General features: G+C 38.2%; 1 protein-coding gene across 1 annotated transcript in view; it reads right to left on the bottom strand.

Moving 5' to 3' along the window:
* Positions 1-1246: 1246 nt before the first annotated feature.
* LOC311087311 (uncharacterized protein) overlaps positions 1247-12793 on the bottom strand; it is a 595635-nt gene continuing 584088 nt past the window's right edge. The window contains exons 22-31 of the mRNA XM_084120630.1: positions 11005-11178; positions 9452-9625; positions 8994-9167; positions 7661-7834; positions 7203-7376; positions 5649-5822; positions 5189-5362; positions 3626-3799; positions 3228-3389; positions 1247-2400 (exon numbers count right to left, since the gene is read on the bottom strand). Coding sequence (XP_083976756.1) covers positions 2394-2400; positions 3228-3389; positions 3626-3799; positions 5189-5362; positions 5649-5822; positions 7203-7376; positions 7661-7834; positions 8994-9167; positions 9452-9625; positions 11005-11178 — 1561 coding nt within the window. The 3' untranslated portion in view covers positions 1247-2393. The remainder of the gene's footprint in view (positions 2401-3227; positions 3390-3625; positions 3800-5188; positions 5363-5648; positions 5823-7202; positions 7377-7660; positions 7835-8993; positions 9168-9451; positions 9626-11004; positions 11179-12793) is intronic.

The following is a 12793-nucleotide window of genomic DNA, read 5'->3' as shown; positions in this document are numbered from 1 at the left end:
TGGCCGAACGGGGTGGAGTTGAACCGAGTGTGGGCGGGGTATGAAGAGTCTCAATTGTACTTAAAGAGACCGCACCAAAACGAGTTGCTCTCAGACGCACATTAGAAAAGGGGTAGAAAAGGGGCCTGTGGAGCTAAAATAATGAGGAATTCAGACCCAAGCATTGCAGTTCCGCTTTATATAGACCACAAATGTATGATTTATATGTAAAAAGGAACGATTTAAAAGCATGATATGTCTCCTTTAATCAGTGGCGTAGGTTTGATTTTGAAATTGGTGGGGACGGGGACATCAATATAAATATATTTTAAGTTTTGATCAAAATTATTGCTAAGGATATATCAGTGTCACTGGATATTGGTAGGGACACGTCCCTAGCGTCCCTACTAAATTCTACGCCCCTGCCTTTAATATAAGTACATGGTAAAATATTTTACCCATTGCTTGAGCAACTTAATATATAATTATATAGAAGTAATGCATTTAATAATATGTTGTTTAAATTGTGTTTAAACGGGAATACATCTATTAAAGAGTGTATATGTGTACAAAGAGAATCGCAATGCTGACAAAAAAAACTTTTTTTAAATAAAAGGTGCTGATAACTTCTGGATTTGAAATACAAATTGCGAGTATGTATTTGTGGTATAGCCTACAGCAGCGGATCAGTTACGCACTGCAAACACGGCATATGTGAAAGCACTATTGCGCGTGCTGCTCCTGCACTGCATACGCACCGCACACACACACGCACGATATTGAAACACGAACTGGAAGTAAGCAACAGTAATTTGTAGCTAGTCTGAACTACAGAACATAAACATAAGGGAGATCTTTTCGTTTTTTTTTTTTTTTTTTTGTTGCTGCAGATGAAATGGTTAAACGTCTGTTTTCGCGCAGGTGCAGTGAGGGAAAAAAACACAGAGTTTAGGGCAATCGGTTCTTAGCTCTGCTTCAACTGTGCGATATAGTCACGAGGAGTGACCAAAATTTCTGACATGCCAGAAATTCATCCGACCATCCGATTGCCGGTTGTGAGAGGTTAATCGCCTCTCGTTTCCCCCTGTACACTGCACGAACACTGCACGACAAAGCTGAAAATCGGACCGACCCGAAAAAGAATCGCACGAGTCGGAATTCGGCTCAAAATCGGACGAAAATCGCAGTGTATGCCCGCCTTAACTGATGTTATGAAGTGTTAGTGCACCTGTCGCTCATAACTTAAAAGTTACATACAAGATCAGGGAAAGATTCCAGTTCTTTAATGACAAAAAACAAAACATAATAAGAAGACATACATATCATGGGTTTGCGTGCATCATAGTATGAGATTATATACAATATATACATTTTGCATATAAAATAAAGAAATTAACAACATATTCAAGAGATGACGATTTTGGGTTTTCGTAATAAGAAATAATATCTTTAAGGATAAAACTGTGGGTCACATTATAGGGTTAAAATATGAGAACTTAAATCAACCCTAAATGTATTGGTTAAACTGCAATCACAAAATAAATGGGCACTTGATTCTTCAACAACCACAAAATGAGCAAGTTTCATCAATATCAGGATATTTACAGATAGATTAATTAAAGCTGTCGCTCATATCTTTTAAGTTGTTGCACTTGTGATAACGGTGTAGGTCACATGATAACGTCAACATGGCGGATGATGTATGGCTAGCATTAGTACTTAACGCGATCAGGCTATATAGTACCTACTCTTTTAGTGCTCGTTAAGCAAGTACTTATTGAAATGAAGTGTCTACTCAGTGAATATGCGGTTTTGAACACAGCCAGGGTGTAGCAAACACACTCACAGTCCTTTTAAACAACAATTAGTTAGTCATGTGACAATCACCTGATTACGTAATGTAGAATAGTCACAAGAGAGAAGAAATTGTTAGATAAATATAGAGGACATATCTCACCAAAAAAAATACACAACACAACACAATATGTAAAAAAAAACAAAAAAACACAAACATATCAGAGTCAAAAATGGATTCCAAACCTTGGATTTCACACAAAACAAAAAATATATATTTATAATAATGAATTTTTATTTTATTTATATTATATATAATTATTATACAAACTAAACCAACACTGATCATTCAATATCAGTGTTTCTAATACGCATGCTAACACACACGCTGCTTTATTTAATTGTGAAGTCTGAGTCTCTTCCACCTGTATGAAACACATTTACACATTTATTTCTCCTCATAGACAGTAGTGAGACTCTTCTGTGGATCTCCTGATGGTTTCTGCTCCTCTCATGATCATTTCACACTACGATATAACACATCCAGAAGAGTTTGGTGATCGATCTTTATCAGGGATGTTTGGTGATCGACCTTTATCAGGGATGTTTGGTGATCGATCTTAATCTCTGTAAAGTGGAACAGAAGAGAAAACAATCAGAGTTCAGTGGAGCAAAATGCAAATTATTATATTTCAATTACTGTTTTGTTTTTTAGTTTTTCTAGTAAAAAGTTAAATTGAATTCCTGTAATCAGATTAATTACTGACTCTACATGATCTTGCATAGATATTTGTGTTTTTAAATATAATAGATGTAAAGCATGAATCATGTTCATATTTTTGTCAGTGTGTGTGTGTGTGTGTGTCGGTGCGACTCCTATTGAGTCTCTGTAAAGGAGAAACTAATGAGTGTACGGCGTATGGAATAAACCACAGGGAGCAAATACAAATGTTATTTTGAGTTCAAACACAAACCTTTAGTTAAAGCCGTTTGTCCTCTAGTTTAAACATGTTTGTAGGCTCTTAGTAAATAACTGAGAGTAAAGTAAGTGTAAAGTAGTGTGACGTGTTGCTTGTCGCAGTAAAAACACACTAGAGACAGAGACATTTCTCATGTGAGCTGGACGCTGTGAGCTGAAGCTGGAACTGCACTGATTTTAGCAGGAGTGCAGCGTTTTCCTACAGTCTGACCAAGTCTGTTTTCACACTGAAATGATTCACTTCTACTGACACAGTTCATAAAGCAGGTGTTGATGTATAAAGCTGTGACAGTGAGCTTTTGTTCTCTTTCCTCCTTTGTGTTAAACATTTCAATAGCTTCACATTTTGTTCTCACACAAACCCTTTGTTGCAATAAAGCTTAATGATAATTTCCTTTCACGAATGTTTGAAAGGTTTGTTCACATATCAGAGGTAAATGAAGATCTCTTTAATATCTCAGTGATGTTTCCTCACCTCAGGACACAGTTTGAGTCTCGTAGCTCGTCTCTGAGCCGCTGCTGTGAGTCTCCGATCGTATTGAGTCTCAGATCAAGCTCTTTTAGAAACTGCAGTGCTTTTGAGTTAGTCAAAGACTGAGTTAAAGAAGAAACATCTGTAATGCCACAGCCTAATAGACTAGAAAGACACAAACAGAGGAAGAGAGATTATCTTACAAACAAATCATGAATATGAAGAATTTTACACAAATATAATGTGAACTCAGAGTCATTGTGAGATATTGAGTATAAAGTGTTTTAGTGTAAAAAACCCAGAAAGTGCACTGCTATAAACAATGAAACATAAGCCCTGCAGTCTTCAAATAAATAAACTTCAGTCACACTGTAATTGCTGTACAGTATAATGATACTAACTGTAGTTTCTCCAGCTTGAGTTGTGGGTTCATCAGTAGATCACTGAGGTTTTTCACTCCAGAGTCTCCTAGTTTATTCCAGCTCAGGTCCAGCTCTCTCAGGTGTGACGGGTTTGATTTCAGAGCTGAAGTCAGGATGAGACTCTGTTCCTCTGTAATACTGCATCTATTCAGACTGAAGACAGAAAGAGAAAATGACTCAGATCTATGATGATCAACTAACGTGTTCATCTTCATCCAGCAGACTTTTGATGACAAATAAACAGGGATATCAAGGTAAAGGTCACATGGAGAAAGATACACATTGTTCATTTAAATATACTACCAACATTGTAACAATAAAAAGGTTGAAATTGTTGATGTATTTATGTTTACACATTCATTTCATATCATTTTTAAAGGGTCATGAAACCCCAAAACACATTTTTTGATGACGTGACGCGTGACCTTTCCAACGTGATGATGTAGTACGTGGCACATCTCAGAGATGGTACAAGATGGGCATTTGTGGTTAACAAGTATATATATATATATATATATATAAACCAAAATACAGCGAATATCCTTCTTGGAGCGTCTACTTTTGAAAGTCAACATTTAGATTATGTGAACTAAGTTAAATGCATTGTAAAGGCCTGGGTCACTCTGGAATAAATCACAACGCGTTTCATGATAAAAACGTGACTTTAGTTTATAGTCCGGAAAATACAGCAGGTTATAGTAAATTATTTCACGGACCCCCTGGCACTTGAGGACTGAAAGCCTCATAAGAAAGCCCTGTCGAGGCTCTTCCCCGGTGCGGGTCGTGTCGAGCCATTAGTCTGGGTGTTTGATGAGGAAAAGATGAAATGTAGTAGTTGCAATAAACGCGTTCAGAATCCGCAAAACTGCAGCAGCGGAGGACTTTTATTCTGCTGAGCGGAGCTGAGGAAGAACTGATGACGGGACAGTTTGATCTTCGGCTGACAAATCAGAGGAAAGGAGCGTTTCATTCCCGCCTACGTGTAGAAATCAAATATTCAAGCTGTTTATAAATGTTTCTACCGGAGAACGAAAAGTGAAAAATTAAGCTGAATACTTGTTTTTAGTTTTTTTGAAAAAATAAAATGACTTTCAATATTAAATCAATAATGAATGAACGCACGACACGGTCCGTGTATCATCTGATCATTTCATTTCCTGTTTGGAATGGAATAACGAGAAATGAAAAGACGGATCGTTTATTCATTGTTTCGTTTAGTTTAATAAACGGAAAATGAGATTTCGGCTCGATTTCTAATTTTTCGTCTGTGGTTTACAAATCGGTTTATGGCTTTGATATTTCGTTTGCACATGTGGGCGGCGCTGAAACGGCCCTTTCATCTGATTGGTCAAACCGCTTCGTCTTCAGGACAGCCAGAATAAGAGTCCGTACGGCACACTCACATCCCACTTTAACCCCCTGTGAGCAATAGGGGAAACCCAGAAAGTGCACTGCTATAAACAATGACACATAAGCCCTGCTGTCTTCAAATAAATAAACTTCAGTCACACTGTAATTGCTGTACAGTATAATGATACTAACTGTAGTTTCTCCAGCTTGAATTGTGGGTTCATCAGTAGATCACTGAGGTTTTTCACTCCAGAGTCTCCTAGTTTATTCCCGCTCAGGTCCAGCTCTCTCAGGTGTGACGGGTTTGATTTCAGAGCTGAAGTCACATCAGAACAACCTTCATCTGTCATATAACAGCCTCTTAAACTACATTAGCAGAGAGAGAGAAGAATATAAGACAGAAGAAAAGAAAACTCTTTAGTCTGTAAAGTCACATCATCTTCATCAGCAAATAAAGCAGAGGAAGAGAGATCTTCATCTTTAGTTCACCAGATCACAAAATACTAAGTTTGCACAAATACAATGTTAAAGTGTTTTAGTTTAAAAAACCCAGAAAGTGCACTGCTATAAACAATGAAACATAAGCCCTGCTGTCTTCAAATAAATAAACTTCAGTCACACTGTAATTGCTGTACAGTATAATGATACTAACTGTAGTTTCTCCAGCTTGAGTTGTGGGTTCATCAGTAGATCACTGAGGTTTTTCACTCCAGAGTCTCCTAGTTTATTCCAGCTCAGGTCCAGCTCTCTCAGGTGTGATGGGTTTGATTTCAGAGCTGAAGTCAGGATGAGACTCTGTTTCTCTGTAATTCTGCATCTATTCAGACTGAAGACAGAAAGAGAAAATGACTCAGATCTATGATGATCAACTAACGTGTTCATCTTCATCCAGCAGACTTTTGCTGACAAATAAACAGGGATATCAAGGTAAAGGTAACATGGAGACAGACTACACATTGTTCATTTAAATATACTACCAACATTGTAACAATACAAAGGTTGAAATTGTTGATGTATTTATATTTACACATTCATTTCATATCATTATTAAAGGGTCATGAAACCCCAAAACACATTTTTTGATGACGTGACGCGTGACCTTTCCAACGTGATGATGTAGTACGTGGCACATCTCAGAGATGGTACAAGACGGGCATTTGTGGTTAAAAAGTATATATATATATAAACCAAAGTACAGCGAATATCCTTCTTGGCGCGCCTACTTTTGAAAGTCAACATTTAGATTATGTGAACTAAGTTAAATGTATTGTAAAGGCCTGGGTCACTCTGGAATAAATCACAACGCGTTTCATGATAAAAACCTGACTTTAGTTTACAGTCCGGAAAACACAGTAGGTTATAGTAAATTATTTCACGGACCCCCTGGCACTTGAGGACTGAAAGCCTCATAAGAAAGCCCTGTCGAGGCTCTTCCCCGGTGCGGGTCGTGTCGAGCCATTAGTCTGGGTGTTTGATGAGGAAAAGATGAAATGTAGTAGTTGCAATAAACGCGTTCAGAATCCGCAAAACTGCAGCAGCGGAGGACTTTTATTCTGCTGAGCGAAGCTGAGGAAGAACTGATGACGGGACAGTCTGATCTTCGGCTGACAAATCAGAGGAAAGGAGCGTTTCATTCCCGCCTACGTGTAGAAATCCAATATTCAAGCTGTTTATAAATGTTTCTACCGGAGAACGAAAAGTGAAAAATTAAGCTGAATACTTGTTTTTAGTTTTTTTGAAAAAATAAAATGACTTTCAATATTAAATCAATAATGAATGAACGCACGACACGGTCCGTGTATCATCTGATCATTTCATTTCCTGTTTGGAATGGAATAACGAGAAATGAAAAGACGGATCGTTTATTCATTGTTTCGTTTAGTTTAATAAACGGAAAATGAGATTTCGGCTCGATTTCTAAGTTTTCGTTTGTGGTTTACAAATCGGTTTATGACTTTGATATTTCGTTTGCACATGTGGGCGGCGCTGAAACGGCCCTTTCATCTGATTGGTCAAACCGCTTCCTCTTCAGTACAGCCAGAATAAGAGTCCGTACGGCACACTCACATCCCACTTTAACCCCCTGTGAGCAATAGGGAAAACCCAGAAAGTGCACTGCTATAAACAATGACACATAAGCCCTGCTGTCTTCAAATAAATAAACTTCAGTCACACTGTAATTGCTGTACAGTATAATGATACTAACTCTAGTTTCTCCAGCTTGAGTTGTGGATTCATCAGTAGATCACTGAGGTTTTTCACTCCAGAGTCTCCTAGTTTATTCCAGCTCAGGTCCAGCTCTCTCAGGTGTGACGGGTTTGATTTCAGAGCTGAAGTCACATCAGAACAATCTTCATCTGTCATATCACACCAGCTTAAACTACATTAGCAGAGAGAGAAGAAAATAAGACAGAAGAAAAGAAAACTCTTTAGTCTGTAAAGTCACATCATCTTCATCAGCAAATAAAGCAGAGGAAGAGAGATCTTCATCTTTATTTCACCAGATCACAAAATACTAAGTTTGCACAAATACAATGTTAAAGTGTTTTAGTGTAAAAAACCCAGAAAGTGCACTGCTATAAACAATGAAACATAAGCCCTGCTGTCTTCAAATAAATAAACTTCAGTCACACTGTAATTGCTGTACAGTATAATGATACTAACTCTAGTTTCTCCAGCTTGAGTTGTGGGTTCATCAGTAGATCACTGAGGTTTTTCACTCCAGAGTCTCCTAGTTTATTCCCGCTCAGGTCCAGCTCTCTCAGGTGTGACAGGTTTGATTTCAGAGCTGAAGTCACATCAGAACAATCTTCATCTGTCATATCACACCAGCTTAAACTACATTAGCAGAGAGAGAGAAGAAAATAAGACAGAAGAAAAGAAAACTCTTTAGTCTGTAAAGTCACATCATCTTCATCAGCAAATAAAGCAGAGGAAGAGAGATCTTCATCTTTATTTCACCAGATCACAAAATACTAAGTTTGCACAAATACAATGTTAAAGGGCCCTATCTTGCACCCAGCGCAATTGACTTTGTACACCGACGCATGTATCATTCCTATTTTGCACCCGCGCAAAGCGCGCTTTTCCCTCCACAGAAGCACGTCGCTAAACTAGGGAATGAACTTGCGCTCCCTGGGCGGTTCAGCGCAAAAAAGGAGGCGTGTTCCGGCGCAAACGTTCCTTCATGCTATTTTGCAGGTTTAGAAAACAATTGCGCCACAAACCAGGAAAAAATAGTTTAAAGTCAGTGGCGCGTTGCGCATGTTATTCATATGCTATTTTAAGGGCGCATGCTTGGCCATAATCAATGTAGCGTGTGCACAACGCGCATACACTTTGATTCTCTTATCTACACAGAAGCAGCAGTTTTCATTTTTGCAAATCATACATTATTACGATAGATAGATAGATAGATAGATAGATAGATAGATAGATAGACAATTTATTATAAAAGCATACATCTAGCTTACACATTTACCCAAATTATCATACGCCTTTTTAACCGAAGTTAATTTGGGTGGGTTTCTCCATCCCCAACGTCCCTGACGAGAGCGTTGCTCTCCTTGGCTGTGAACCGCTCCTGGCGCGCGTCTGGCAAATCCGCCGTTACAATAGGAATCCGCTTTAGAAAAAGCGCGCCTGCTCTTAAAGGGAATGTGAGATGACGCTCTGATTGGTTTATTTCACGTTACGCCCAAACCACACCTATGAATAATGAAGCTACTTCAGACCAACCCATTTTAGATTTGCGCCTGGCGCAAGAGTCATTTATCCCGCCGGGAAAATAGCAACAGCGCCGAGACCCGCCCACAAAGTTACTTGCGCTTTGCGCTTTGACACTTGCGTTTCAGATCGTTAAAATAGGGCCCTTAGTGTTTTAGTTTAAAAAACCCAGAAAGTGCACTGCTATAAACAATGAAACATAAGCCCTGCTGTCTTCAAATAAATAAACTTCAGTCACACTGTAATTGCTGTACAGTATAATGATACTAACTGTAGTTTCTCCAGCTTGAATTGTGGGTTCATCAGTAGATCACTGAGGTTTTTCACTCCAGAGTCTCCTAGTTTATTCTCGCTCAGGTTCAGCTCTCTCAGGTGTGACGGGTTTGATTTCAGAGCTGAAGTCACATCAGAACAACCTTCATCTGTCATATCACACCAGCTTAAACTACATTAGCAGAGAGAGAAGAAAATAAGACAGAAGAAAAGAAAACTCTTTAGTCTGTAAAGTCACATCATCTTCATCAGCAAATAAAGCAGAGGAAGAGAGATCTTCATCTTTATTTCACCAGATCACAAAATACTAAGTTTGCACAAATACAATGTTAAAGTGTTTTAGTGTAAAAAACCCAGAAAGTGCACTGCTATAAACAATGAAACATAAGCCCTGCTGTCTTCAAATAAATAAACTTCAGTCACACTGTAATTGCTGTACAGTATAATGATACTAACTGTAGTTTCTCCAGCTTGAGTTGTGGGTTCATCAGTAGATCACTGAGGTTTTTCACTCCAGAGTCTCCTAGTTTATTCCAGCTCAGGTCCAGCTCTCTCAGGTGTGATGGGTTTGATTTCAGAGCTGAAGTCAGGATGAGACTCTGTTCCTCTGTAATACTGCATCCACTCAGACTGAAGACAGAAAGAGAAAATGACTCAGATCTATGATGATCAACTAACGTGTTCATCTTCATCCAGCAGACTTTTGCTGACAAATAAACAGGGATATCAAGGTAAAGGTCACATGGAGAAAGATACACATTGTTCATTTAAATATACTACCAACATTGTAACAAAACAAAGGTTGAAATTGTTGATGTATTTATGTTTACACATTCATTTCATATCATTTTTAAAGGGTCATGAAACCCCAAAACACATTTTTTGATGATGTGACGCGTGACCTTTCCAACGTGATGATGTAGTACGTGGCACATCTCAGAGATGGTACAAGACGGGCATTTGTGGTTAAAAAGTATATATATATATAAACCAAAGTACAGCGAATAGCCTTCTTGGCGCACCTACTTTTGAAAGTCAACATTTAGATTATGTGAACTAAGTTAAATGCATTGTAAAGGCCTAGGTCACTCTGGAATAAATCACAACGCGTTTCATGATAAAAACCTGACTTTAGTTTACAGTCCGGAAAATACAGCAGGTTATAGTAAATTATTTCACGGACCCCCTGGCACTGGAGGACTGAAAGCCTCATAAGAAAGCCCTGTCGAGGCTCTTCCCCGGTGCGGGTCGTGTCGAGCCATTAGTCTGGGTGTTTGATGAGGAAAAGATGAAATGTAGTAGTTGCAATAAACGCGTTCAGAATCCGCACAACTGCAGCAGCGGAGGACTTTTATTCTGCTGAGCGGAGCTGAGGAAGAACTGATGACGGGACAGTCTGATCTTCGGCTGACAAATCAGAGGAAAGGAGCGTTTCATTCCCGCCTACGTGTAGAAATCCAATATTCAAGCTGTTTATAAATGTTTCTACCGGAGAACGAAAAGTGAAAAATTAAGCTGAATACTTGTTTTTAGTTTTTTTGAAAAAATAAAATGACTTTCAATATTAAATCAATAACGAATGAACGCACGACACGGTCCGTGTATCATCTGATCATTTCATTTCCTGTTTGGAATGGAATAACGAGAAATGAAAAGACGGATCGTTTATTCATTGTTTCGTTTAGTTTAATAAACGGAAAATGAGATTTCGGCTCGATTTCTAAGTTTTCGTTTGTGGTTTACAAATCGGTTTATGACTTTGATATTTCGTTTGCACATGTGGGCGGCGCTGAAACGGCCCTTTCATCTGATTGGTCAAACCGCTTCGTCTTCAGGACAGCCAGAATAAGAGTCCGTACGGCACACTCACATCCCACTTTAACCCCCTGTGAGCAATAGGGAAAACCCAGAAAGTGCACTGCTATAAACAATGACACATAAGCCCTGCTGTCTTCAAATAAATAAACTTCAGTCACACTGTAATTGCTGTACAGTATAATGATACTAACTCTAGTTTCTCCAGCTTGAGTTGTGGGTTCATCAGTAGATCACTGAGGTTTTTCACTCCAGAGTCTCCTAGTTTATTCCAGCTCAGGTCCAGCTCTCTCAGGTGTGACGGGTTTGATTTCAGAGCTGAAGTCAGGATGAGACTCTGTTTCTCTGTAATTCTGCATCTATTCAGACTGAAGACAGAAAGAGAAAATGACTCAGATCTATGATGATCAACTAACGTGTTCATCTTCATCCAGCAGACTTTTGCTGACAAATAAACAGGGATATCAAGGTAAAGGTAACATGGAGAAAGATACACATTGTTCATTTAAATATACTACCAACATTGTAACAATACAAAGGTTGAAATTGTTGATGTATTTATATTTACACATTCATTTTATTTCATTTTTAAAGGGTCATGAAACCCCAAAACATTTTTTGATGACGTGACGTATATATATATTAGGGTGGCCATTAAATGTACAAAAACATTTTTTTTTCCGTTTTTCTGCAGCCTGACCCGCTAGATTTGTTCCATTTATGCTAAAAACACCCCAGAAAAAAAATGGGGCAAAAATATTAATATTTAGAGGTAGCTCAAGCACATCAAAGTTCACTGTTTTTGTAGGCAATTCTACAAGTCAGCAAAATTCTTCATTCTAAACCGTTTAGCATTGAGCATTGTATTCAATACTATACACAGTTTGCAGAATGCATCAAATCACATAGCCTATTACTTGATCACAGTTCAATGTGAGTACTATATTAATTATTTAACCAAATATATCTTACACAACATACATTTGACTATTGTAAGATAACTGATGATACGCATCTTTTCACAGTTAGTCCAGGCAAAGTAACTAATTTTGGAGCCAAAAATAGAACTAATTGTAAAATAATTTTTTGCAGCTTAGATCATTTCTATGAGGTGTCCAGAACAACATACTAAAAGTCCTAAGAAATCCTAGTTGAGGAAATATGTTAAATTCTCATCAATCCGAGATGTGTGCCAATAAGGCCAGACAACAATACACCCCAATGGGGCTATTTTTTTCCTTTACTCCTATCAAAATGAAACTTTACACAATGAAAGTACCCATGAAGAGTCAATTTTTTTGTATTACAAGTTTCTTTGAAAATGAATTTGAATATGCAAATGAGCTATACACTAATCAAATCAAATCAAATCAAATCAAGTATATTTGTATAGCGCTTTTCACAATACAGATTGTATCAAAGCAGCTTCACAGTATTAAAATAAAATAATACAACAAAGTTTGTTTCTAGTGGAATTTATTGATTGATAGAATAAAATTAAATATCCCCAAAATATCCCCAACTGAGCAAGCCAAAGGCAACAGTGGCAAGGAACCGAAAAAACTCCATCAAGCGGCCTAATGGTGTCCTAAAACTCCATCAGGTGACCTAATGGAGAAAAAAAAAACCTTGGGAGAACCCAGGCTCAGTCGGGGGCCAGTTCTCCTCTGGCATTTATGAACTAGAGGCCGGATTGTAGTTTGAAACTGAGATTAACAATATTATATGAATGCCTGGCTGAAAAGATGCGTCTTTAATCTAGTTTTAAACTGGGAGAGCGAGTCTGAGCAACGAACAGTATCAGGAAGGCTATTCCAGAGTTTTGGAGCCAAATGTGAAAATGCTCTCCCTCCTTTGGTGGATCTGGATATCCTAGGTATGACCAAAAGCCTTGAATTTATTGATCTTAAAGAGCGCAATGGATTATAGGGTGATAGAAGATCCGTTAAATAGACTGGAGCTAAGCCGTTTAGGGCTTTATAA

Source organism: Abramis brama (genome assembly GCF_963993115.1).
Source record: "Abramis brama genome assembly, chromosome: 7".
NCBI lineage: Eukaryota > Metazoa > Chordata > Actinopteri > Cypriniformes > Leuciscidae > Abramis > Abramis brama.
The sequence above is the reverse complement of the archived record's forward strand: the minus strand, read 5'-3'. Positions and strand labels throughout refer to the sequence as shown.